At 41.4% G+C, this 27992-nt stretch overlaps 1 protein-coding gene across 3 annotated transcripts in view; it reads left to right on the top strand.

The window, feature by feature from the left end:
• The window catches only part of itga3b (integrin, alpha 3b), a 78460-nt gene that overhangs the window by 25819 nt on the left and 24649 nt on the right, over nucleotides 1-27992 (top strand). For all 3 annotated transcript variants that reach the window (XR_007894850.1, XM_051673719.1, XM_051673720.1), the window contains exons 2-7: nucleotides 13216-13352; nucleotides 15066-15142; nucleotides 15433-15679; nucleotides 18280-18384; nucleotides 18482-18683; nucleotides 24546-24739. Coding sequence is in view for 2 of the 3 variants with exons in the window: in XM_051673719.1 (XP_051529679.1) it covers nucleotides 13216-13352; nucleotides 15066-15142; nucleotides 15433-15679; nucleotides 18280-18384; nucleotides 18482-18683; nucleotides 24546-24739 (962 nt within the window). In the remaining variant the exon portion in view is untranslated. The remainder of the gene's footprint in view (nucleotides 1-13215; nucleotides 13353-15065; nucleotides 15143-15432; nucleotides 15680-18279; nucleotides 18385-18481; nucleotides 18684-24545; nucleotides 24740-27992) is intronic.

The following is a 27992-nucleotide window of genomic DNA, read 5'->3' as shown; positions in this document are numbered from 1 at the left end:
GGCGTCGTAGAATACACACAAACACATTCAATAAAGCCATATGTAAGGGCATATTGCTGATTATAACATATTATTTAATTAAGTTATAATAATAAGGATGTTTATTGTTATCAGTGTTTCATTCAGTAATCTTACAATACATCCCACATTAAGGTTTTGCACCTAAAGCACCCAATACTGACACTGATATACAAACGTGGATGTTCTACACATGTTTAAAGCATAAAAAGTGATTAAACTAGTCTTAACCAACTCACCCTTTTTACAGAAACCATGATCCAGCTCATCACAACTTCAGATATAATCTGCATGCACAATACTCAATAGTAAAATTTGTTTACACCTCTCAACTGAAATGTTTCGCCCCCTCATTCAAGTCCTCGGTTCACTGATCAGCAGTTCTCAGTGTTATGTCCAAAAGAGGCGATTCACAGTTCAGTGTACTGTTGACTCGAGAACTGCTGCGAACGAATCAATGTACTGTTGACTCGAGAGCTGTAGACTGGATCATCTTCATACGTTGATAAAATGGTAATACAATCAAGTCATAAACATATTTCCAGTATGTTTTATTTGTTACACTCTCTGTTGTTCAGCAAAATACACCTGAAACATACATTTTGCCCCTTAATCACACACATGCTCAATGTCAGCAGCTCATTGTTTCTCAGTATGTCGGACACCTCAGAAAGAGGTGATTCTCAGTTCAGTATACTATTGACTCGAGAACTGCTGCGAGCAACTCATTGTACTGTTGACTTGAGAGCTGTTGCGACCCAAGAGTTCAGTCCGATTTGTGAACTAGTTGGAGCGGTTAATTGCAAAGAAGAGTTCACCAGTTCTAGGATCATATAACGTCATGGTTACTTTCGTAACCTCTATTCCCTGATGGAGGGAATGAGACGTTGTGTCAATGTAGTGACACTAGGGGTCACTCTTGGCAGCCCCAAACACCTCTGATCTTTTTTTTAAAAGGCCAATGAGAATTGGCGAGTGAAATTTGCATGCCAGTCCCCCGGACATACAGGTATAAAAGGAGCTGGTATGCAACCACTCATTCAGGTTTTGTGCTGAGGAGCCGAGATAAGGTCCCGGCCATTTCAGCAGATAGTTCAGCGTTGTGGCAAGATAGACACAACGTCTCGTTCCATCCATCAGGGAACGGAGGTTACGAAAGTAACCATGACGTTCCCTGTCTGTCACTCACTCGATGTTGTGTCGATGTAGTGACACTAGGGGTCCCTATACAAAATGCCACAACTAACTGAACGGTGTTACGTGAAGTGGCGGTGTGTGACGGGCAGACTGCTGTGTGCCTCGTAGTCAGCGCACCAGGCCGTCACGTAACCTCCCCCAATGCTCTTTATGAGCGTCGAATAGTTCTTCAGGAAAAAGTCGACTGCCCAACGAATAGGTGGACAGGCTAGCCCAGCCAAGGCCTCTTTTCCTTCTCTTTTCTCCCCAAAAAGAGTGGAATTTGTTAACTGATTGGGAGCCCTAAGTGTCTACGTCAGGTGGGTGTCACTCCCAAGGGGAAGACACTGCGGAGACCACACCCCGCCCATAAAGGGGGGGGAATTTTGAGTGGAAATACATCACAAGGTCTTTACCGAGCCTTGTCGTAAGTATGTCATGTGGAGAGGTCCCATGGTAGGTCCTACCCAAAGGGGGAGGAGTTTCTACAAAGCATGGCTACCAGGGGCAGAGGGGCTGCCCAAGGAAGATGCAGTTTACCGACAGAGAAACGATTTTGCGGAAAATATCACATGGGGTTGCCTTCAGGGAACCATTGCATGCGGAGCACCTACCTCAGTACAGGGCCTCATTAGCGCACTTACTGAGCCGGCAGCGAGTTTCTCTGCAAAATCGACTGCCACAGGGCTAAGGAGGAAAGTCATCCAGGGGTCACAGTCTGTGAACACTACTGGGAGTCAAGAGTGCACGTCTTCACCTCAAGGGAGGGGAAAGGCGCTATGCGCAAGAGGTACACCCGGCCATTTGTCTCGGAACTTACCTGCTCGTGCCTGCCACTACTTGGGACGAGACCGGCTCAACCCGGAGATTGTAGAACCTCACAAAGGTGTTGGGTGCTGCGCAGCCCGCTGCTCTGCAGATGTCTGCCAAAGAGGCGCCACTGGCCAAGGCCCAGGAGGCCACCACACTCCTGGTAGAGTGGGCTCGTAACCCCACAGGGGGTCGCACGTCCTGAGCCTGATATGCCATTGTGATGGTGTCAATGACCCAGTGGGCCATCCTCTGTTTGGAGACAGCACTTCCTTTCCGCTGTCCACCAAGGCAAACAAAGAGCTGCTCAGAGCTTCTAAAGCTCTGCATGCGATCCAAATAGATGCGTAAAGCTTGCAACGCCAAGGCTGGGTCTGCCTCCTCCTGGGGCAGCGCTTGCAGGTTCACCACCTGATCCCTAAAAGGGGTCGTGGGAACCTTGGGCACATAGCCCGGTTGGGGTCTCAGGATCATGTGAGAGTAACTCGGACCAAACTCCAGGCACGATTCGCTGACAGAGAACGCCTGCAGGTCCCTACCCTCTTGATGGAAGTGAGCGCAGTCAGGAGGGCAGTCTTCAAAGAGAGTGCCTTAAGTTCAGCTGACTCCAAGGGCTCAAAGGGAGCTCCCCGTAGACCCTGAAGGACTACAGAGAGTTCCCATGGGGGGACGAGGCGTGGTCTAGAGGGGTTCAACCTCCTAGCACCTCTCAGGAACTTGATGATCAAGTCGTGCTTGCCCAAGTACTTACCATCTACTGCATCATGATGAGCCGAAATAGCGGCTACATACACCTTCAAGGTGGAGTGGGACAGCCGCCCCTCCAACCTCTCCTGCAGGAAGGAAAGCACCAATCCGACTGTGCATCTCTGGGGGTCTTCGCGTCGGGAAGAACACCACTTAGCGAACAGACGCCACTTCAAGGTATACAGGCACCTCATAGAGTGAGCCCTAGCCTGAGTGATCGTGTCTACCACCGCGGGCGGTAGGCCACTTAAGTCCTCCACATCCCATCCAAGGGCCAGATGTGGAGATTCCAGAGGTCCTTCCTCAGGGGAATTTGCCAGGGGGGCTGTCGCGAGGAGCGTGAGCTCCGAGAACCATGTCTGGGTGGGCCAGTAGGGTGCTACTAGGATGACTTGCTCCCCATCCTCCCTGACCTTGCACAGGATCTGTGCAAGTAGGCTCACTGGGGGAAACGCATACTTGTGTAGTCCAGGGGGCCAGCTGTGTGCCAACACATCTATACCGAGAGGTGCCTCGGTCAGGGCGTACCAAAGCGGGCAGTGAGAGGATTCCCGGAAACCAAACAGGTCTACCTGTGCTCGAACGAATCGACTCCAAATCAGCTGGACCACCTAAGGATGGAGTCTCCACTCTCCCCTTAGGGTAACCTGATGTGACAGCGTGTCCGCTGCAGTGTTGAGGTCGCCCGGGATGTGAGTAGCTTGTAGCGACTTGAGGCACTGCTGACTCTAGAGGAGGAGACGGCGGGCAATTTGTGACATGCAGTGGGAGCGTAGACCGCCTTGGTGGTTGATGTATGCTACCGTCGCTGTGTTGTCCATCCGGACCAACACGTGCTTGCCCTGGATCAACGGTTCTGTGTGTGCCGCTCTTTTAGAAAGAAAATATGCTCTATTAGAATATTCTCTTTTAATATGTTCTGCCGAAGCGCCCAGGGGCATTCTCTGCAAACCACAGATGCAGAAGGGGAGAAGCCGCTGAAATGCGCCGTAAATCCAGCAGAGAGAGGTGAATGAACTCGGCGGATGAATTCAGCTCAATGAATAGAACCGCTCAGCTCCGAAGAGAAAATCTGAATGAGTGGTTGCATACCAGTTCCTTTTATACCCGTATGTCCGGGGGAGTGGCATGCAAATTCCACTCGCCAATTCTCATTGGCCTTTTAAATAAAAAGATCAGAGGTGTTTGGGGCTCTCAAGAGTGACCCCTAGTGTCACTACATCAACACAACTTCGAGTGTGTGACAGATAGAGAACTCCCGGTTATCGGCTCATTTCGATTCGGAGTGTCAGGCACATCCGAGAGACAGGTTAAGATAGAGTAACTTGTGGATCAGTGTTGACTCGAGACACGATCTGTTTCAAACTATTCAGTCTGATTTGGTGAACTAGTTCAACTCAAAAGAATGATTCGTTCACGAACTGGACATCACTTGTTCCCAGCAGTTTGGGTGTGAAATGCCAAAATACAGAACAAATGGCTTCCCGTATGGATTCTATGCGGAAAGCAATTTTGTTTGCTTAAATACAGGATGATTCCGTATTACATAGGACAGCTGGCAACTCTACCATGTGTGTGCATTAAATCTCTAAACATGGGCAGAGCGCATTTTATAAAGAGCCAACTTTCACCACTTGTTTTTTTGAATAATACCACATGGAATGTTAAAACTGTGATGGTATTGGTTTTGTTGTTATTTTCTCCCCAATTTGGAAAGGCCTATGCACTCTTAAGTCCTCGTGGTAGTGTAGTGAGTCACCTCAATCTCAGTTGCCTCCGTGTCTGAGATCGTCAATCCATGCATCTTATCATGTGGTTTGTTGAGCGCGTTACCATGGAGACGTAGCACGCGTGGAGGCTTCACGCTATTCTCCATGGCATCCATGCACAACGCGCCCCACCAAGAGTGAGAAGAGTGTCATACATGTTATTTTTTTTAGTATTATTTTTTACGTTTTACATTTTAATTTACAAGTAATCGATTACTCGTTTTTTTGTGGTTAGAGTACTCGACTACAAAATTACTTGAAAATGCTCATCCCTATTTTATACACTGCAACAACAGAAATAAGAGCTTGCTGGAGTGTCCATTTTTTTATTTGCTTTGTGTTGGCTCTCTAGTTTCTGGTTTGAAGCCATAACATGTAAAAATAATTGCCTTACTCGGTAGGAGCATACCAGGTGCACACGAAGGCAGCGTTAGCCTTATATTTATGGGAATAGGGCTACCTATCAGTAATGTGTATCACAGAGGCAACACTGCAGCATTAGCCTATTTCACGACTCACTGCAAATAAATGGACCCACCTCATCCTTTTATTAGGTGCTTTTGTTCACTGAAGTGAAAATGTGCAGTTGACATACTGTAGATGCAGCGCTATTTCTACCTGGCCTGACTCTTAAAGGAATATTCTGGGTTCAATACAACTCAAGCTCAGTCAACAGCATTTGTGGCATTTGTGATCACCACAAAAATTCACTTAGACTCATCCCTCCTTTTCTTTTTCTTATTATTTTTTATTTGATCCCCTTTTCTCCCAATCTGGAATGCCCAATTCCCACTACTTAGTAGGTTCTCGTGGTGGCATGGTTACTCACCTCAATCCGGGTGGCGGAGGACAAGTCTCAGTTGCCTCCGCTTCTGAGACCGTCAATCCGCGCATCTTATCAAGTGGCTCACTGCGCATGCACCGCGGAGACTCACAGCATGTGGAGGCTCATGCTACTCTCCGCGATCCACGCACAACTTACCACACGCCCCACTGAGAGCGAGAACCACTAATCGCGACCACGAGGAGTTTACCTCATGTGACTCTACCCTCCCTAGCAACCGGGCCAATTTGGTTGCTTAGGAGACCTGGCTGGAGTCACTCAGCATGCCTATTTCTTCTGCTCCAAACTTACTTCAAACTTCTCTGTCTGCTCGTATGAATGTAACACATCATAAGAAAATGTTTCACTGCTGTTCAAATGCACTTTGAATCACATCTTTTATATGTATAAATGTTTTCCATCTGAAAGGACTAAATATTAAATGAAACAAATGACAATAAAATGCAAAGTAATCTCTTCAGTAATCTAAATGCTTTTTGAATGTAACTGTATTCTAATTACCAATGATTTAAACTGTAACTGTAGTGGAATACAGTTACTTATATTTTGTATTTTAAATACGTATTCCCGTTACTTGTATTTAATTACTCCCCAACCCAGATTGCTAGTCAGTGTCAGATGGGATCATTCCAGAGAGCATATTGGATTATTTATTGGATTTTTATTAAAAATAAATAAATAAATAAATTGAACATTTGTTTATGCCCCTAAGTGAAGGATGATTCGTCAATCTATGGTACGTTTTGCCATGGTTAGTTAATGTTCATGAGACCAGGGTGAAAAAAAAAAAAATAGCAAAAAGAGTGGCAAACAGAGCTTTTCTGCTTTTGTTTCAGTTAAATTCTCTAAGTGATGTCCCCTTTCTCTTCTGCGGTCTGCTCAGTGTAAACACTGATGTCAATAGTAGAGTACTGGTGCTAGTATGAGACATACTCTGAGCTTACCCAACACTGGAGGAGGAGAGAAATTCCTGCAAAAACCACTGACAAATGTTAGCCATGACTGATTGCAGGTTTGGTCAGCACTCTCACCTGCTAAAAATTCCGGTAATGCCATTTTACTGTGGGGGTCTTGTCTGAACATGAGCAAACTGCTTTTGCACACTCCTTTACAACTAAGAGAATTTAGCTGCCCATTATAGTGGCCATAGTCACTTTATCACTGAATGCCTTCCACAGATGTCCAATAGAACATTTAAACTGCAAGAAAGGTAAAAATATAAAATAAAAATGAAATAATAATAATTATATATATATATATTATTTATTTATTTATTTATTTATTTTTTTTACAAAAATAATCCTTAAAACAAGATTAATTGAGAAGCTAAACTGCTAGATAATAAGACTTGTTTTCAGAGAATATGTCTTCACAAGTATATAATTTTTTATCCTGTTGGCAAAGCTTAAACCTCACCAATTTCTGTTAGATTAATGCATAAAACTTGAAAAAGAAAAACATACTGTGAATGCAATGCTAAGAATTATAAATCTAATTAAAACAAAGTTATATACACACACACAAATACATTTTATATATATAAACACAGTATATATGTATGTATGTATGTATGTATGTATATATATATATATACTGTGTTTATATATATTATTTGAATATATATTATACAGTTTTTTTTAAAGAAATAAAACAAAAATACTGAATTAGAAAATTATTTTTGCAGTATCACTTTCCTTTTCTGGCACTCGTCTTATCTAAGTGAATGTTTTACCAAAGAAGGATCTCAAATGGCATGTTTGTAGATGCCTTGCTTTGTCTAAGAAAAGCATACTCTGCTTCCACAGACCACCTGACAACTCTGAGTTTATTTTGTGCTATCAGTGAGGTATAGGCTTGCGTTTTACAACTCTACAAGTCCAAACTCTTCTTGCTTAGCTCAATGCGTCGACACCTGGTGATAGAGAGTACCCCCAGGGTTCAAAAATAGCTCCCCTGTCTCTCATGACATCATTCACATGCTCTCAGAGCAAAGGCTGAATTCTTCTCTCCAAGGGCAAATACGTTGCGGTTGGCGGCACAAAAGGAGAAAGTTAACATTGAAAAAGTTGAGAAGCCAGACCATGTTTTGAAACACAAGTTAACTTTTAAGGTGCATTATTATTTTTTTTATTAATTCCTTCATTCATTAAAAGAGTTTTAAACAGAATTGAATAGCACTTTAGTCATATCAGTAGCCTAATAAAAGCTGTTTCATTTTACATGGGATGGGTCACCTTATGGGGGCTTTGTTTCTTCCCATTTGTCTTGTTTGGTTTTTCCAATGGACATACAACTAGATTAATGCGAAGGTGTTCTGAGTGGTTATTAGTGGGCTGCAATGTGTTGCTTTGTTTTTTTGGGTGGTTGCTAGGTAGGTGGTTTCCTATTGCCCCAAGTCAAAAAAGCCCATGCCCAAGTGTCCCAAGTGTCCATATGGGACTTTCTTTAACCTTGTCTGCCAGGCAAAAATCATAAAGCCAGAAACATACATTGTATTTCATGCAAGTATGCATACACAGATGTAAGCACTTGGCCACCGCATTGGCAATGCACAGTCTAGTCTAAAAACATGCCTTCTTGCATTTCTGGCATGGTAAAAAACCTCAGTACTCAAGGGGGCGATTACCTTCTAAAGTCCATGTCATTAAACAATATGCATTATTATTCTGGTAAGTGTCTATAAATATATTGACTTTACCTCACTTGCTCATATTTCTCTTCAAATTGTTGCTCCACCATGACTTGAAAGAGAAAGCTCACTGTAGAAGTGGGCAGTTTACACAAATGTCCATACCTTAAAGGGATAGTTCACCCAAAAATGAAATTTCTCTCATCATTTGCTCACCCTCATTCCATCTCAAATGTGTATGACTTTCTCTCTTCTGCTGAACACAAACAAAGACTTGCAAGTGAATTGGGCAGAACAATGCAAGTGAATTGTGACCAAAACTTTGAAGCTCCAAAAAGCACATAAAGGCAGCATAAAATTAATCCATACAACTCCAGTGGTTAAATCCATATCTTCATAAGTGGTATGAAAACAGGGGTGAAAACAGGCCAAAATATAAAACTAAACATACTGTAAACATCCTAACACCATCTAGCACTGTTCACTAGGAAGTGTAGTCGAGCTTGCATTCATAATCGTGCCTAGAGACTGCAATGGCAAGGTACAGTACACAGTGAAAAAAGGGTTACATTTTGGTCTGTTTTCACCCAAAATTGATTAGATCGCTTCAGAAGACATGGATTAAACCACTGGAGTCATATGGATTACATTTATGCTGCATTTATGTTCTTTTTGGAGCTTCAAAGTTTTGGTCACCATTCACTTGCATTGTGTGATACATACATCTTTGTTTGTGTTCTGCAGAAGAAAGGAGGTCATGCACATCTGGGATAGCATGAAGGTGAGTAAATGATTAGAAAATTTCATTTTTGGGTGAACTATTCCTTTAATAAGCCACACGATTTGACATATCATTAATGTCTGTAGCAGTAGCACAACTGGTGAATTTCATGCTGAAGTTTAGTACTTTGGTCAGGGATTTAAAAAAACAAAAAAATACTTACTATATGTATGTGCAATAGTAATAGTGATACTTACCTTAAGGACTTTTCACATGACTCATGACCTCTGACCCCTTTTGCCATTGAACTTTCGAAGTGCAACAATGATTACCAGACAGTTCTTGTGATGCGTGCCCAACAGTTAATACTGAGGGTAAATAACAGACTCAGCAAATAGCAGATAGTGCTGATATCCTGCTATCATCCACACATTTATAAAACTCTATAAAATGTACACTATATGGCCAAAAGTTTGTGGACACCCCCTTCTAATTAACGAATTTGGTTACTCCATTAAATCCAGTAAAGAAAAATCTTAATGTTTCTTTATGTAATGGCTTGGGCTTTGTGTGCTTCCAAATTTGTGGCAACTGTTTGGGGATAGCCCTTTTCTGTTCCAGCATGACAATGCCCCTGTGAAACAAAGTGAGGTCCATAAAGAAATGGTGTACTGTGTCTGGCGTGGAAGAATTTGACTGGCCTGCACAAAGCCCAGACCTGAACCCCACTGATCACTTTTGGGGTGAACTGGAACAGCAACTGTAAGTCAGGCCCCATCGACCAACATCAGTTCCTGACCTCACTGATAGCCTTGTGTCTGAATGAGAGCAAATCCCTGCAGCCATGTTACTACATACAGTATAGTGGAAAGCCTTCCCAAAAGAGTGGAAGCTGTTATTACAGCAAAGGGGGAAATTGATGCCTAAGGTTTTGAAATCAAATGTTCATCAAGCACATATGGTGTCCACAAACTTTTGGCCATATAGTGTATGTTTTATATTTTTGTTTTGTCACTCTTCTTGTACATGATTAGGTAAAATGCTGCTTCGTCATATATACATGTATGCACAGTAATATGTCTTCCCTCATGCATTTCTCCTCTATTGCCATTACATGGATAAATGAAATACACTTAATCATTTGTAGTATGTACAACAAAATCTTGTTGAGAATTGTATAGACAAAAATTTCTAGATCCCAACATGCTTTGCACGGTACTAGATGGATCAAGTAAATGTTGAAATTAAGTGGGTGTGGGGGGTTGTTTCTACTGTTTTTGTGCATGATGATACAGGAGGAGACTAGTTAATATTTAATGTTAGTTATGTTAAAATTTTAGTACTTTTTAACTATAAAGCATCACTTCCGGTCAGCAGCAGTATGCATGTGTGACATAATAGCGTTGGCATGTTCACGCGAGAACTGACACACATGCGACACACCCAGAAGCGCAGCGCTGTTTACAACTGAGAAGGAGGAATGCTGTACAGAAGCTTTGTTGGTTTCGGTTTAGATTGTATTTGTTTGGTTTTCGCAATGGTGCGTTTGTGTGCTATCCTGGATGGATAAACCAAGAGTAAAATGTGAGATTACGTCCGTAACATGTCATGTGAATTCGTCACATGAGAGACCAAATGAACTCGTGAATGCATATACTGCTGCTGACCGGAAGCGATGATTTATAGTTAAAAATTACTTAAATATTCATATTTTTTGCACCAAAAGCGATCGTGTCATTTTAGAAGATGTTCATTTAACCATCACCATATGGATTAAGTTTATGCTGACTGTCTGTTCTTTTTGAGTGGTGGTGGCGTAGTTGGCTAAAGCACATAACTGGTAATCTGAAAAGGTTGCTGGTTCGATCCCCACAGCCACCACCATTGTGTCCTTGGGCAAGGCACTTAACTCCAGGATGCTCTGGGGGTATTGTCCCTGTAATAAGTACACTGTAAGTCGCTTTGGATAAAAGCGTCTTCCAAATGCATAAATATAAATGTAAATGTTTTTGGAGCTTCAAAAGTCAGATCACCATCCACTTGCATTTTAAGGACCTACAGAGCTAACATATTCTTCTTCTTCTTCTTTTTTTTTTTTCTTTTTTTGTGTTCTGCTGAAGAAAGAAAGGCATAAACACCTGGGATATCATGAGGGTGAGAAACTGATGAGAGAATTTTCAATTTTGGGTGAACTATTCCTTCAACACTGTATATCCAGCACTGGATATTGTATTTTGATTCATCTCAGTGACTCAAATCTTTTGAATCCATTCACCAAAAAGATTTGTTCAGATTCATTAACTGATTTGTTCATTGACCATTTCTGCCAATTACACCTTTCCTCAAGTAGATGACACCAAATGAGCGTCATTTACATTTTGAACAAGTAATTTCATAGAACCCAAAGAACATCACAAAAGCACAAGTCATTCACGACCGAAACAAGTCTAATCTTTATTAAAATGTGCGTGTCTATAAATCTACTAAGAGAATTAAGCACTGCAGAGTGTAAATGTATCGTAAGTGTTTCCCAACAAATGACAACAAACATGTCTATCATACTGTGAACTGTCTGCTGAGCACGACATTTTAGTAAGCTATACAAAAAAAGTAGCCTAAAAATAATACTAGCCTAAAAAATAATTATGACGTCCGTATGTCATTGTAATGTGTGATCATTACTCACTTTTATTCATAATTCATCCGGCCCCCTTTTCTTGTTGAACAAGATTGATGAACTGAATGAATGACATACAGCTAATCAAGTTCAGTCGAGCAGCAGATCCTCGTCCACGAACGAGATGACTCATTTCATTTTGTTTATCTAAATTCCATTCTTAATTCATGTCATTTTAACTGTGCATCTTCAGTCATTTTTACACATTCATATTTTGGGGATAATGTTTTATGCACACCTATAAACTTGTCTTAGTGAATTTCACCCCTTTCTCTCCTTGTTTAACGTGATTGACTCGCGTGCCGAATTAAACAAATGACTGTCAGCAGATCTTTGTTCACGAACGAGATGACTGAATGATTTATTCATTTCGTTCGCCAACGAGTTTACCAGTACATTCAGTTTGTCTTTAATGAACGAGACATCTCATCTTGTTCAGACTCAAATGACCAACTCAACTGGTGCAGTGAAGGGCGTATTCATTCAGCAGATGAAACCAATAATATGCTCCTTCACAGCCCGCACTCTAATCCTACTGGCTCACGCTAAAGTCGGTCTTTTTAAGCAGTTAAAGCCACCAAAGCAGTCATGCACTTCAAACTAGAGCTAATTGGCTTTGAAAGGGAGAGACATCAGTGAATGAGAAATATGAGTCACTGCATGGAGGTGAATGAAAACGATTTGTTCACTTAAAGGATTCATTCAAAAAGACTGATTTGTTCACGAAAAAAAGATCACTATTATATCGCTTTGAACAATAAGCTATTTCTGTGCCACTCACAGTAGTGTGGCAGAAATCAAATTTGTGATTCAAGCCAATGCCATACATTTACCATGTGCTGCACACAAACTGTGCTAACCAATCATTAACTGAAAGAATACATTGGAACTTATGTAAATTCAGCACTTATAATCAAGTAGAATGGACATATAATACAATAAACTAACATATCCAAATGGTTTGCATTTACTCAGAGCTTTTGTTTCAGTTTACTTGAATTTCTGTAGTTCATACAACTGAACCATGGCATATCAGAACTACTCAGGAATGTTTTGTGGAACCACTACACACTACTTTAAGTAAATCAAACAGTTTATTTTTTTGAGTGCACTTTATCCTCCCTTAATTTCTTATATATGTTCTTAGGCTCGGGAGGGTGGAGGAGAGAGAAATAAGAAAGAATGATTGAGACTGTATTAAGGTGATTGGTGTGGTGTAGTGTGCAGTGGCTTGAGCTCAGGGCGGGTCACTGCAAGGAACCAGCAACCTAAGGCACCTATCTCCAGGTTTCTTCAGGTGGATTGACCTTGTAATATGCATTCTGTACGTCTCTTAAAGTAATAGTTCACCCAAAAAAGAAAAAAATTAAAAGAAAAAAAACATTTCTGTGGAGCAAACCCCCCCCCCCCCTCCACAGCACCATAGAATCACCATTAAAGTAGTCCACTATTAGACTATTTTTCAAGCCACGTTATGGCTTTGTGAGCAATGTAAGCCATTATTCACTGATAATCTTCTCCTCTTCTGCATCTCTCAAATCTCTTTTGAGAGATTTTCAGTGAATGACAACTTCAATTTCCATCTGTTCTTCATACAAAGCTATCATATGGCTTTAGAAGACTTGGAATATAGCGCACAAGTCCTGTGTACTACTTTAATGGTGCTTTTTTTCATCTTTGGATGTTGAGAGCCCCTGGTCGCCATTCACTTTCATGTTCAAATTAACTTTCAAATAGCAGGGTAAACATCCTGTCTTAATTGTATTAGCTTCATCTGAGCCAAGTGGAAAAGGCATTCATTCATTATTTGTTGTTCTTTTGTAGGCTCTTGGTTGGAGCCCCCCAAGAGAAAGCCCAGCCCCAACTCAGCAAACTCAACATCAATGAAACTGGCGCTGTGTATTATTGCCCCATCACTGTTGAACAGGACGACTGCAGGAGGATGGACCTCATCAGTCCACGTAGGTATTCATATGACCACTACCTATACTATTCATAGGCTACTACCTCCTTGTCCACTGGATAATTTATCGGTCTATGGCAAATTCGGATATCCCAGATAATAAAAAATAGACAAATCTTTTGAAAATAACTCAAGTACTTATAAAAGTAATTTTTGTTTGTTTCATACATTTTGAAAAACAATGACAAAAAAAGTTGCCCAAGATGATAAAAGTGAGAAATCTTTCAAAATCTAGTTTAAAACAGGTGTCAAGTTAGTAGAAATCTTTTGTATTCATGTTGGTTTCATACATTTTTGAAAAACATTTATAGCATTTGTACAAAAAAATAAATAAATAAATAAAAAGAGGATTTAATGAGTGGTGTAACCATCAAGTGCAAGTTATTAAAATGCTTTTCTTGCACCACTGAAATATATTTTTCAAGGTAAAAAATATTTACAAGTTACAAATATCAGAATGTTTTCTCTGGGTTACAGTCTTGAGGGTCTAAAGGGGTCCTCTCAGTTTTATTTTATTTTTATTTATTTTTTGTCACATGACAACAGAATGGCTACCTGCATGCTGGTTACACTACCTGACTTTGGTTTGGTGGTCAAAATTTCTCAAATATATATATAATATATACAAATGCCCTAAGCAAAATCCTCCTTGGAAACTACCTTGCTTTGCGGAGCCTGCTGGTGGCTCGGGGGCCCTAAGCGGCTGCTTATACCGCTTATAGCTAGAAACGGCCCAGACAACAACCAAAAAATTCACCTGCCTCAGTTCTGTCTCATCTTGGGTTATTCAAATGACCATCACCTTCTAATTTATAGTCTAACTTTCCCCTCCCCCTATCAGATAAGCCAGTTATGATTGCCTTCGGTTGCAGGCAGATATTTACATTTGCAATCGAAATTATTCAACCCCCCCAAGACAGTAAGGATTTACAAAGGTAAGCTTTTCTGATGACCCAGAATTTGTAAACTTTCAAAGTCATAATGTGAATATATAACCTAATATTTCTAAATAGCAGGATTTTTTTTTAAATACAGCCATGTCATAATTATTCAACCCCTATTGCATGTAGCTGTTTCTTAAATATGTAAGGCTACATAAGTAATTGTTTTAAAACAAAATTAAGTCATGTAAAAATTACAATAGAGAGGTGACCGAAGCCTGAGAACACTTATCTGAAACATTTATTTGATGTTATTTAGGGTAAAGGATGCTCCACAAATGATTGACTTTGGGGGTTGAATATTTTTGACATGACATTTGTGGAGAGAATTAGTTATTTTTTATTTTAACATTTGGGTAAACTGAACTCTTTGTTCTCAAAATCACTCAAATGTGTATTAAAAACTTACTTTGACTGTTTACTGAGGTTTTAGTTGGTGTGGTTTAATTCACATCACCAGAATGTAATGCTGGTCAGGGGGTTTGAATAATTTTGATTGCAACTGTTGTTTAGTACTTATATGATACTTTCATCACAGAAAACATCTGAGGGTGTTTGTGTAACCTAAAAGTTACTCTGTGAAGACACACTGGTACACTGACAGTCTTTTGGTCTGTTCTGCTTTACAGCATATTATACTAAGTATAATTTTCTTAGCGTTGTAACCTTACTGCTTATGTATCACTGCTTCCAAGTAACATGTTCTTTCCCTGCTGTTATCAGAGGCTAACATTGAGGAATTCTACAAATAATCATTGTTTTTTCTATAGCTGAATCAACAGAGATGGTGGAGGGGATGTGGCTGGGAGTTACTGTGGCAAGTCAAAGGAATGGAGGACGTGTGTTGGTGAGATTTGTTATGACATAAGAACTTGTTGACTTGCATTAAGTCAACAAGTTGAGTCAAATTAGCTGGTTCATAGTGTGTTTGATTAGGGTTGAAGCTAAGGAGTTCTAATATAGCCAGACCTATCAGGTATTTCACCCCATTTCCTCATAGGAATAAAAAGGATTTTTAAGCACCCAGTGTACAGTATGAAATGTTATCTTATCAATATACCATGTGATCAAATTTAAAAAAATAAACTGCCCTGAAATTTAATCCCCAAAATTTGCTCTCTCCTCTCATGTTGGCAGGCATGTGGTCATCGCTATGTAAAAAAACTTCAGGGTGCAGAAGAACAGCAGCGTATGGTTGGCAAGTGTTATGTGCGGGGCAACGACCTGACCTACGACCCCTCTGATTACTGGCAGTCTGACACTTATGAGCTGTGTGACTTCAACTATGATCAGAACCTGGAAGGCATGTGTAACATGGGCATCTCAGGGGGCATGACGGAAAATGATGTGTACTTTGGGACCACTGGCAGCTTCGTGTGGCAAGGTGAGTGACAGTAGGGGAGATTGGAGTAAGATGTGTCAATAGGCAAACTGCTTTGCAATGTAAAGTCAGCTGGTCAATATAAAAAAATAAACCCTGACAGGATCATCAGGACTCTGATGCAAAGCGGAGGGATTTTGAATCCCGCTGAATGTTTTTTTAATTACCAACTGATGTGTGTTATCCCACTTACTGAATAACATAATAACTTAAAAAAGAAAAAAAAAAAAGAAAAAAAAACATGGAGATGAAATATTGTTGATTATTAATTTATTAGCTTACTTGTAGAGACCGAGTTATACAGCGTTGCAAAGGAGAAGGGTCATTATTCATAAATATTTCATTGCTTAATGCTGTGATTGGCCAATCATAATCATGTAGTCCAGAGAGCCATGTAATAAATATAAATATATGTTACATGGCCATAATTTTAGAATGGGCCCATCATATACAACTGCCTCTGATTGTGAGATGCACATGAGAAAAAAGATATAGCACATTTATAGTAAAATGCTTTAAATTATAAATTTTTTATCACATCAATCTACACTCTATACTCCATAATGACAAAGCAAAAACCAGATTTATGATAACTTTGCAAATTAATTAAAAATAAAAAACTGAAATATCACATTGATTTAAGTATTCAGACCCTTTGCTATGACACTTGAAATTTAGCTCAGGTGCATCCCATTTCTCCTGATCATCTTTGAGGTGTTTCTACACTTTGATTGGAGTCCATCTGTGGCAAATTCAATTGATTGGACAAGATTTGGAAAGGCACACACCTGTCTGTATAAGGTCTCACAGCTGAAAATGCATATCAGAGCTAAAACCAAGCCATGAGGTCAAAGGAACTGCCTGCAGAGCTCAGATTGTGTCGAGGCACAGATTTTTTTGGCTGCAGTGAAGGTTCCCAAGAGCACAGTGGCCTCCATAATTCTTAAATTGAAGAAGTCTGGAACAACCAGGACTCTTCCTAGAGCTGGCCAACCGGCCAAACTGAGCAACTGGGGGAGAAGGGCCTTGGTAAGAGAGGTGACCAAGAACCCGATGGTCATTCTGGTTGAGCTCCAGAGACAATGTGTGGAGATGGGAGAAACTTGCAGAAAGACAACCATCACTACAGCACTCCACCGATCTGGGCTTTATGGAAGAGTGGCCAGACGGAAGTCTCTCCTCCTGGTTGCTAGGAAGGGTAGAGTCACATGGGGTAACCTCCTCGTGGTCGCCATAATGTGTGTCTCTGCGGTAACGCGCTCAACAAGCCACGTGATAAGATGTGCGGGTTGACGGTCTCAGACGCAGAGGTAACTGATATTTGTCCTCCGCCACCTGGATTGAGGTGTGTCACTACGCCACCACGAGGACTTAAAGCGCATTGGGAATTGGGCATTCCAAATTGGGGAGAAAAAGGGGAGAAAATCAAAAAAGAAAAAAAAAATTTAATTTTTTATTTTTTTTGTTCTCCCCAATTTGGAATGCCCAATTTCCATTGCACTCTTAGTCCTCGTGGTGGCGTAGTGACACACCTCAATCCGCGTGGTGGAGGATGAATATCAGTTGCCACCGTGTCTGAGACAGTCAATCCGTGCATCTTATCACGTGGCTTGTTGAGCGTGTTACCGCAGAGACATAGCACATATGGAGGCTTCACGCTATTCTCCGTGGCATCCACGCACAACTCACCACGTGGCCCACTGAGAGCGAGAACCACATTATAACGACCACAAGGAGGTTACCCCAATGTGACTGTACCCTTCCTAGCAACCGGGCCAATTTGGTTGCTTAGGAGACCTGGCTGGAGTCACTCAGCACGCTCTGGATTCGAACTCGCGACTCCAGGGGTGGTAGTCAGCATCTTTACTCGCTGAGCTACCCAGGCCCCCAGAGATATCCTTAATGAAAACATGGTCCAGAGCGCTCAGGACCTCAGACTGGGCTGAAGGTTCACCTTCCAACAGGACAATGACCCTAAGCACACAGCCAAGACATTGCAAGAGTGGCTTAGGAACAACTCTGTGAATGTCCTTGAGTGGCCCAGCCAGAGCCTGGACTTGAACCCAGTTGAACATCTCTGGAGAGACCTGACAATGTCTGTCCACCAACGGTCCCCATCCATCCTGACAGAGCTTGAGAGGATCTGCAGAGAACAATGGCAGAAAATCCCCAAATCCAGGTGTGCAAAGCTTGTCACATCATACCCAAAAAGACTTGAGGCTGTAATCGCTGCCAAAGGTGCTTCAACTAAGTACTGAGTAAAGGGTCTGAATACTTATGTCAATGTGATATTTCAGTTTGTTTGTTTTTTGTTTGTTTTTTATACATTTGCAAAACAGTCATTATGGGGTATGGAGTATAGATTGATGTAAAAAATTTTTAAAGCATTTTAGCATAAGGCTGCAGCATAACAAAATGTGAAAAAAATAAAGAGAGCTGAATACTTTCTGAATGCACTGTATAGGGCTGGGAACCGAGACCGGTTCCATTATTTAAAAATACTGGAATCGGATGATCTTCGTGACCTTTGTTTCCTATATATAGATATATTATATATAGGAACTGGAAATGCGATATGGCTAAGGGGTTGTTTCTTTTACCAGGTAATGTCCATATGAAATGCAGAGACACTGACTCAGATTTTGCTGGGGATGCCAGTGAGAAAAGCTTTGGGATGCTTGGGGAGGACAGGCTAAACATCTACATCGGTATGTATTGCACCTTCTGTTTTGAAACACATGGCATATATCAGTGTTCATTGCACAGAAGCAAGTACAGTATAAGAATACTCAACTTTTTTTGCAGGATACTCTGTGCTTGAAGACATAAAGTTACTGGATCGCACAAAGTATACTGTAGTTACAGGAGCTCCTAGAGACAACTTCAAGGGCTCAGTGATCCTGGCAAATCAAGACACACTTCTTGAACCACTGATGACCATTCCAGGGGAACAAGTAGGGTCATACTTTGGCAGCTGCTTGGCGGTAACAGACCTCAACAATGATGAGTAGGTCACTGTATTATCTCATGCATTATGTAGGGGAGATCAAGGTTAGTTGTCACACAGGGAAGTTGTCTTATATTGTCTTAATATTGTATAGGTCACCCTCGTGCCACCAAAACAGCACCAACCCGCATCTCAGAATAGCATTCTTCTTACCACAATAGTACAGATCGTTATCTGAGTTAACATAGACTTTGTCAGTTTGAATCAGTCTGGCCGTTCTCTGTTGACCTCTCTCATCAACAAGGCATTTCCATCCGCAGAACTGCCACTCACTGGATGTTGTTTTTGTTTTTGGCACCATTCTGAGTAAATTCTAGAGAATGTTGTGAATGAAAATCCCAGGAGATCAGCAGTTACTGAAATACTCAAACCAGCCCATCTGGCACCAACAATCATCCATGCGATTATCCAATCAGCCAATCGTGTGGCAGTAGTGCAGTGCATAAAATTATGCAGATAGGGGTCAGGAGCTTCAGTTAATGTTCACATCAACCATCAGAATAGGGAATAATGTGATTTCAGTGATTTGGACCGTGGCATGATTGTTGGTGCCAGATGGGCTGGTTTGAGTATTTCTGTAACTGCTGATCTCCTGGGATTTTCACACAAAACAGTCTCTAGAATTTACTGCAAATGGTGCCAAAAACAAAAAACTTCCAGTGAGCGGCAGTTCTGCAGATGGAAACGCATTGTTGATGAGAGAGGTTAATAGAGAATGGCCAGACTTGTTTGAACTGACAAAGTCTACGGTAACTCATATAACCACTCTGTACAATTGTGGAGAGAAGAATATCATCTCAGAATGCAATTCTAATATACCCCTGTGTCCTGACCAAATTCCCACAATGGCCCTTATCAGTCATCATAATCATAATCCACATTCATAAATTGGCTCTATCCCTTTACTCCTCTCCACCAACAGATGCACTGTGGATGACGCACACTGGTCATGGGTGAAGAGAACCCCCTGTTCACTATGTAAAGCACTTTAGTGTAGTGTCAGAAAAGTGCTAGATACTGTAAGTGTAACATTTATTCATTCATTATGCAGAAATTGGCTCTTAAAAATAAACCTACTCTGAGAAATATTCACTGGAGTACAAGTTTGGACAACTAGCCTCGGTCTCCCTATGTGCTTTGTAATTGACTGATCAAGTCAGTTGTGCTTGCATAAATTGCACTGATTATTGACTGTATTACATATTGTCATATTAATAATTACCCTAATAATAATATTAAAATAATTTTACATTAATATTAACAATCAGTAACCTAAGATATTTTGTTCAATTTGATCCTTGGGTTTTATTTCTAGTGATTTGTAAGCACAATTATTTCATATTAAACAGCAGCATGAGGTAATAATTCAACACATTGACACAACACTGTTCTCTGCACCTGTTGCTCATTGTGTTAACCAGCATCTGTGTATATAAGTGCTGGCTTGTTTCCAGGCTCCTCGTGAAGTCTTGATATTCACTCGTGTGCAATTTTGAGTGTTGTTTGTTCCTACTTGTCTACTCGTTAGTGGATTTATTGCCTTTCTCTGGATCACTGTGTTTGCCTGTCATTTTGAACTTGTTTGCATGTACATTTACATGCCCTTGGATTTTTGACCTTTTGCCAGCCTACTGGTTTATGCTGTCTTGCCTTCTGTTTGTGGATGTTTATTAAAGACTGTGCATATGGATCCAAATCCCATCTGTCTCATCCCTTCATCACAGAAGACTTCGCCTAATTGGGATCCAGCGGAGCTTCAACAACTGCATGCTCAGTTAGCCTTGCAAGCGTCTGTTCTCACTGAACATCACAAACAGCTATGCAAGCTGACCGCACTAATGGAGGAACTTGTTAAGTTCATGCAGTCCTCTGCCCCTCCAGCTGTCTCTTTCCCCACGGTTACCAAACCTCTTTATTCGCCCTCAATCCAGTTCCCCATTGCCCACTGGAAATCCTCGTTTAGCACTACCAGATAAATTTGATGGCTCCCCTGCTCAGTGCAAAGGATTTTTAATGCATTGTACAATTCTTAGCCCAACAGCCCAATGCTTACCCCACAGATGAATCACAAGCAGCTTTTATTACTTCCTTTCTGTCCGGGAGAGCACTAGACTAGGCCACCTCCATGTGGAAAAGGGAAAAAATCTGTGCTTCTCTATCGAGCGCCTTAAAATGCGATTCTGCAAGGTATTTGAACACCCAGCTGGCGGAAAGGAGGCTGGAGAACAATTACTCATTTTGAAACAAGGAAGATCTACAGCTGCTGATTATGCACTCACGTTCTGTACACTGGCCGCTCAGACTGGTTGGCCCACAACCCTTTAAAGACACCATATCGCAGTGGTCTAAGTAAATCCCTGCAAACAGAGCTGTCGTGATGACAAGTCTCAGTTTGGATCAATGCATAAACCTCTCCATCAAGTTCAATAATCCACTTTGTGCCCGCCAGACAACATCTAAACTCCGTTTGCCCCATGATTTCCCAACTGACAGCCCCAAATTGAACCCATGCAGGTTGGGTGCACCCGTCTCACACCGGAGGAGAGACTGCATGTCAGGGATTATGTCTTTACTGTGCCCAAGCAGGATATTTGCTTGGTACCTGCCCCAATCTGCCTGACAGTTCTAAACCCGCTGCGGTCAGTGAGTTTTTTTTCCCCTTGTTACGTACCCTTTCCAGTCTAGGGGTTAGAGAGGAGTAACAAGACATGGGAGTTTCCTTATCCCGTCCTAGCACTCAATGACCAGTCGAGTTATAAGTATTTATTAAATCAAAACAGAAGAAGGAAGCCAAAAAGGCTTCAGGAGGGGGCAAAGGCCAAAATAACAAACATAAACCCTCTGCCTAATGGGGAGTAAAATCTAACAAATATGTGAAAAGAAAACAAAATGAACAACATAAACTTACACTAACTCCCTCACTGGCCAAAAACACGAGAAAAGACAAGTTTAAACAAAATGGCACCCACCTCCCTACACTTCCATATTAGTTTACTATTTACACTATTTGCAACAAAAACTCAAGAGAGATTACCATTATTTAAATGGCTAAGGTCAGCTTCAACAGCAGTTACCATCATACCAATCATCACCTTACAGGAATCAACAACTACTATTACTACAACAACAGCAATATGTAGAAGCACTACGTGAACAACTGTCTGGGATGGGAAAAGAGAAGCTCCATTACAGTGATGATCTGTTTGGGATTTATCCTGTTTCCCTCTCCTCATCAACCAATCCAGATAGGGGAGTGATTGGTACTCCTCATTGCAGACACCTGCTGTTAATCAGCTTGCAAAGAGGATGGAGGAAGAGAGAGAGAGATAGAGATAGAGAGAGAGACAACAAAACAGGAAAACCACAGCACAAAGTGGGCAAAATCTCCAACTATAATAAGGCCAAGGCCATACATCCACAGATTTAATTAAACAAAAGAATACACTTAAATACGTCCAGGGACGTAACACCTCAGATCTTGTAAACTGTCAACTACTTGTGCCCACTACTATCTCGCACAACTCTAACAAGATTGAGATTGATGCTTTGATCATGTCTGGTTTTGCTGGCAATTTTATTGACTATGATTTAGTAAAGACCCTTGACTTACCCATTGTTCATTGTGCTCAGCACGGGTACCATACGTCACATCACTGAAGCTGTCACGTTGCAGGAACATTCCGGGATTCTCCACTTTGAACGTATCAAAATCCTCATCTTTCACACTCCACACAACCCCATAGTCTTGGGGTTTTCATGGCTCACTAAACATAATCCTGAGATCTCCTGGAGTGAGGGACAAATTTGAAGGTGGAGCCATCAGTGCAATCAGCAATGTATCCATGCCATTGCTGCCATCCCTTGTTGAATCACTCGCATGAAAAGTTCCTGAACAGATTATGTGTCAGGCATTCCCTCTGTTTACTCCGGTCCCATTTAGCCCTTGACCTCATTACTGACTTGCCAACTTCTCAGTTGTACACCACTATCCTGGTAGTTATTGACAGTTTATTAAAAAGCATGCCACCTAATCCCACTCAAGAAACTTCCCACTGCTTCATTAACTGCTGAAAGCATTTTCCGCTATGTCTTCCATTTTTATGGCTTGCCTGAGGATATTGTGCCTGACAGAGGCCCTCAATTCACTTCACACATCTGTGTTAAGCGTTCTACCAACACTTAAATGAAAACATCAGCATCACATCTGGATACCACCTTCAGTCAAATAGGCAAGTAGAGAGACTTAACTTTAATTGAATGTTCCCTTCGCTCTTACTGTCATGGCAATCAACATGATTGGAGTCGTTTCTTGAGTCGAATATGCACAACATTCTCTGGTAAAGACTTCTACAGGGCTTAATCCATTTCAGTGCAACCTAGGCTGCCAGCTGCCACTCTTTCCCTTGTCAGGCGAACCGTCCGACATACAGGCTGTGGATGACTGGATAAGGAGTGAGCAAACATGGAACATGGCTCATGTACACCTTCAACAAGCCACAAGACATCAAAAACTTCAAGCCGATTGCTGCCGCTGACCGGCTCCCTTCTTGAAACCTGGTCAACGTGTGTGGCTGTCAGCCCAGGATCTATGCCTCAAGCTGCCATTGAGAAAATTAAGTCCCAGGTTTATGGGTCTGTTCAAAATCATTAAAGAAATTTCTCCAGGGTCTTTTAGACTTGCAGGCTCTGTAACATCCTCTGCTGCAGTACCTCTAGTTCCCCACCTGAGGTCGACATCGCCTGAATATTGACACAAGACTCTATTCTCTGCACCTGATGCTCAATGTGTTAATCTGCATCAATGAATGTAAATGCTGGCTTGTTTCCAGGCTCCTTGCAAAGTCTTGTTATTCAGTCGAGTGCAATTGATTATTGCTACTTGTCTTCTTGTTATTGGATTTATTTTCTTTCTCTGGATTACTGTCTTTGTCTGTAGTTTTGGACTTGTTTGCCTGTACATTACATGCCCTTGGATTTTAGACCCTTGCCTGCATACTGGTTTTCTCACTGTCTATTTGTGGATGTTTATTAAAGACTCTGCATATGGATGCAAACCACCCTGTCTCATCCCCTTCATCACAGTGGCAAAAAATCCCCAGACACTGAAAATGTAGGGGCAAGAAATGTTTTTTGTTTGTCATCCATGAGCCAATTTCTATTGAAGTTGTATTAGGGTTAGAATTCACATTGTAATTAAAAGGGCACTGGCACTGTCAGGGAAAATTGGCCAAATATGGCAAAAATTTATCCAAACTGTTTTTTTGTTATCCATTGAACAACAACTGGAATATTAAGGCTTTTACCTGTTATGAATACACTAGTTATTTTGTTAGAGGAAAGCCTCTTCTGTATTTTGTAATCTTTATTAGTGTTTTGCTGAGTAAATATGTATGGGACTTTTGGCCCTATGAAGCATCTTCATCTTTTTGGACTTTCAACATTACATTTTTTAAACATTATGTTTGTGCAAATAGGCAGAAACCCTTCTAGATTATAGACCAATAAATCACTGCAACAAAAAGCAGTATTAAGTATGCATAGCCCTGACAATTGGATAACTTCCCAATATCGCTGTTTGCAAACACAAAATTGTGTTATCATCACATACTGTAGACCTGTCTCTACAACGCTTCACTGAGTTTGAATGTAAATTGAAAGGAAGTAGACCAAAGCAACTTTGTTGTCTATCAATCTCCTTAGGTGCCCCCGCAAATTTCTAAGGTATTGTACATCTTCATACTTAAGCTTGTTAACGGGTAAACAGCTGAATGCTTTTATACTGCAGGTTCCTAATTCTTTACCATAGCTATAAAAGACTGGTATAAACAAGGAGAATAAACAACCATTTGTGTGCTGATGTAGCTGGAATGACCTAATCGTTGGGGCGCCATTCTACTTCGACCGCTACAAGGAGGAGGGCGGAGCTGTCTACATCTTTATGAATGAAAATGGGTCCTTCCAGGGAAAAGCCAGCATGGTTCTGAAGGGTAAAAAAGGTTCTGCATTTGGATTTGCTGTTGCCGCAGTGGGGGACGTCAATCAGGATGGATTTCAAGGTAACACTGTTGGATCTGTGCGCCACACACCAACCATCATACTTTTTTTGCAAATACAACAACACTATACTATATATATGTGTGTGTGTGTGTGTACACATATGTGTGTGTGTGTGTGTGTGTGTGTATATATATATATATATATATATATATATATATATATATATATATATATATATATATACTGAATTTTCCCCCTCTAAAATCAGTATCGGTCTCAAAAATTCCATATCGATCAGGCTCTAATATATATATAGATTAGAGCCTGACCGATATGGGATTTTTGAGACCGATACTGATTTTAGAGGGGGGAAATTCACAGATTACGATATGGTGACCGATATAGGTACTTTTTGCGATGGAATGAAAACAGACCTTTTCTATGTGGATTGGGTACCGATATTGCACCGATATGACTATGCAAATGTACTCAGAAGGCTGATTTTTTAAACACATATTTTTATCAAAGAATATTTGACATTATTATTATACTTTAACAAATTCTAGAAATTAAAACTGAGAAAATAAAGAATAAATAAAAATACAATAAATAGCTAAATAAACATAAGTACTGTATGTTCAGTATCAATCAGTTGCTGACCATTTAAATAAAGAATAAATTCAAATAAAATAAATAGCTAACTAAACACCAGTACTGTTTAGTATCAGTCAATTGCTGACCATTTAAATAAATAATAAATTAAAGTTATAGCTAAATAAAAATCAGTACTGTATGTTTAGTATCAGTCAATTGCTGACCATTTAAATAAAGAATAAATTACAATTATAGCTAAATAAACATCAGTATTGTATGTTCAGTATCAGTCAGTTGCTGACCATTTAAATAAAGAATAAATTAAACGTATAGCTAAATAAAAATCAGCACTGTATGTTTAGTATCAGTCAATGGCTGACCATTTAAATAAAGAATAAATAAAAATAAAATAAATCGCTAAATAAACATCAGTAGTACTGTTTAGTATCAGTCAATTGCTGACCATTTAAATAAAGAATAAATTCACATAAAATAAATAGCTAAATAAACACCAGTACTGTTTAGTATCAGTCAGTTGCTGACCATTTAAATAAAGAATAAATAAAAATAAAATAAATAGCTAAATAATCATCAGTAGTACTGTTTAGTATCAGTCAATTGCTGACCATTTAAATAAAGAATAAATTCACATAAAATAAATAGCTAAATAAACACCAGCACTGTTTAGTATCAGTCAGTTGCTGACCATTTAAATAAAGAATAAATAAAAATAAAATAAATAGCTAAATAATCTTCAGTAGTACTGTTTAGTATCAGTCAAATGCTGACTATTTTAATACTGCCAGTCAGTTGGGGGCAGGTTGTAAAACAACACCTGCCGAGTCAAGAGATAAACAGCGGCAGCGGTGTTACACCGTATTCTGTTCCCTATCTGTCACTCACTTGATGTTGTGTCGATGTAGTGACACTAGGGGTCACTCTTGGGAGCCCAAGACACCTCTGGTCTTTGATAAAAGGTCAATGAAAATTGGCGAGTGGTATTTGCATGCCACTACCCCGGACATACGGGTATAAAAGGAGCTGGTATGCAACCACTCATTCAGATTTTCTCTTCGGAGCCGAACGGTCATGCTCACTGAGCTGAATTCCCACGACTGTTCATTAACCTCTGCTGGATCTGACGGCGCATTTCAGCGGCTTCTCCCTCCTCTGCACTGGTGCACTGCGGAGAATGCCCCTGGGTGCTTCGGCAGAAATAAGAGTCTATTTCTCTAAAAGAGTATATTTCTCTAAAAGAGCGGCACACACGGAACGTCTTTTTAAAGATGCGTCTTTTTAAAGATGCCTTTCCTTTGTGTGTTATTCCTGGTTGCGCTCATTATCTCTCGCCTTCTGATGGTCACAATCACTGTCTTTCGTGTCTGGGCACTGCTCACGCGAAGACAGCGTTCGTGGATGGTCATGTACTCATTGTGAGGACATGTCCATGGCAACGATGCAGTCGTGGCTCGCCTTCATAAGAAAGCAAGCCACCCCAGAGGCTCCCCGCCTCGGTCCTTTTACCCACGGGTATGAGGCCAGCATGGCTAGCACTGGGGGCGATTTGGGGACCCCAGTGGGACCGCCTCCTCCGGGCATCCACCCGCGGATCTCCCATTCCCCAGCATGCTTGTCTGCCCCGATCAGGCTTCCGGATGAGTCCGCCGGCTCATCTCACGGCGAGTTCGACCTCTTATTCGGAGCCCGTGAAAGTGATGAGCTCTCGAGCACAGCTGGGCTCCTCCCTTCAGGGACGATTGCCCAGTCACAGGCTGATGCAGAGATGACGACATGCTTTCCCGGGCAGCCGCGAGTGTCGGCTAGAGTGGAACCCTCCGCTCTTCCCTGAACCCTCGTGGCTCGATGATTGGTTCCTGAGCTCGCGGCACCGCTCAAAGCCATGCCACGATGTTGTCCCTTTGGTCCCCCTTGCGCGGAACTCAGACGCGTGGCTTGCGCTTTCCAATCCATCGTGATGGCTGGTCCGGACCGTCCGACTCAGCTACGCGATTCAGTTTGCCAGCCGAGATGAAGAAGGGGTTTTACAGCCCTACTTCATCGTACAGAAAAAAGGCGGTGGGTTGCGGCCAATCTTGGACCTGCGAGTACTGAACCGGGCTTTACACAGACTCCCGTTCAAGATGCTGACACAAAAACGCATTCTGGCGAGCATCCGGCATCAAGATTGGTTCACGGCGATAGACCTGAGGGACGCGTACTTCCACGCCTCGATTCTACCTTGACACAGACCCTTCCTGCGGTTTGCATTCGAGGGTCATGCTTATCAGTACAAGGTCCTCCCTTTCGGCCTGTCCTTATCTCCTCGCGTCTTCACGAAAGTCACAGAGGGATCCCTTGCCCCGTTAAGGGAAGTGGGCATTCGCGCTCTCAACTATCTCGACGATTGGCTAATCCTAGCTCACTCTCGGGACATGTTGTTTGCACACAGGGACTTGGTGCTCTCACACCTCAGCCGACTAGGGCTTCGGGTCAACTGGGAAAAGAGCAAGCTCCTCCCGGTTCAGAGCATCTCTTTCCTTTGTTTGGAGTTGGACTCAGTCTCTTTGACAGCACGCCTCACAAATGAGCACGCACAGTCGGTGCTGGCCTGTTTGAAGGCGTTCAAACAGAAAACCGTGGTTCCACTGAAACTCTTTCAGAGGCTCCTGGGGCATATGGCATCCTCAGCGGTGGCCACCCAGCTCGGGTTGATGCATA

Source organism: Myxocyprinus asiaticus, chromosome 36, assembly GCF_019703515.2.
Source record: "Myxocyprinus asiaticus isolate MX2 ecotype Aquarium Trade chromosome 36, UBuf_Myxa_2, whole genome shotgun sequence".
Lineage (NCBI taxonomy): Eukaryota > Metazoa > Chordata > Actinopteri > Cypriniformes > Catostomidae > Myxocyprinus > Myxocyprinus asiaticus.
Note: the sequence above shows the minus strand (reverse complement) of the source record. Positions and strands in the feature narration are given on the sequence as shown.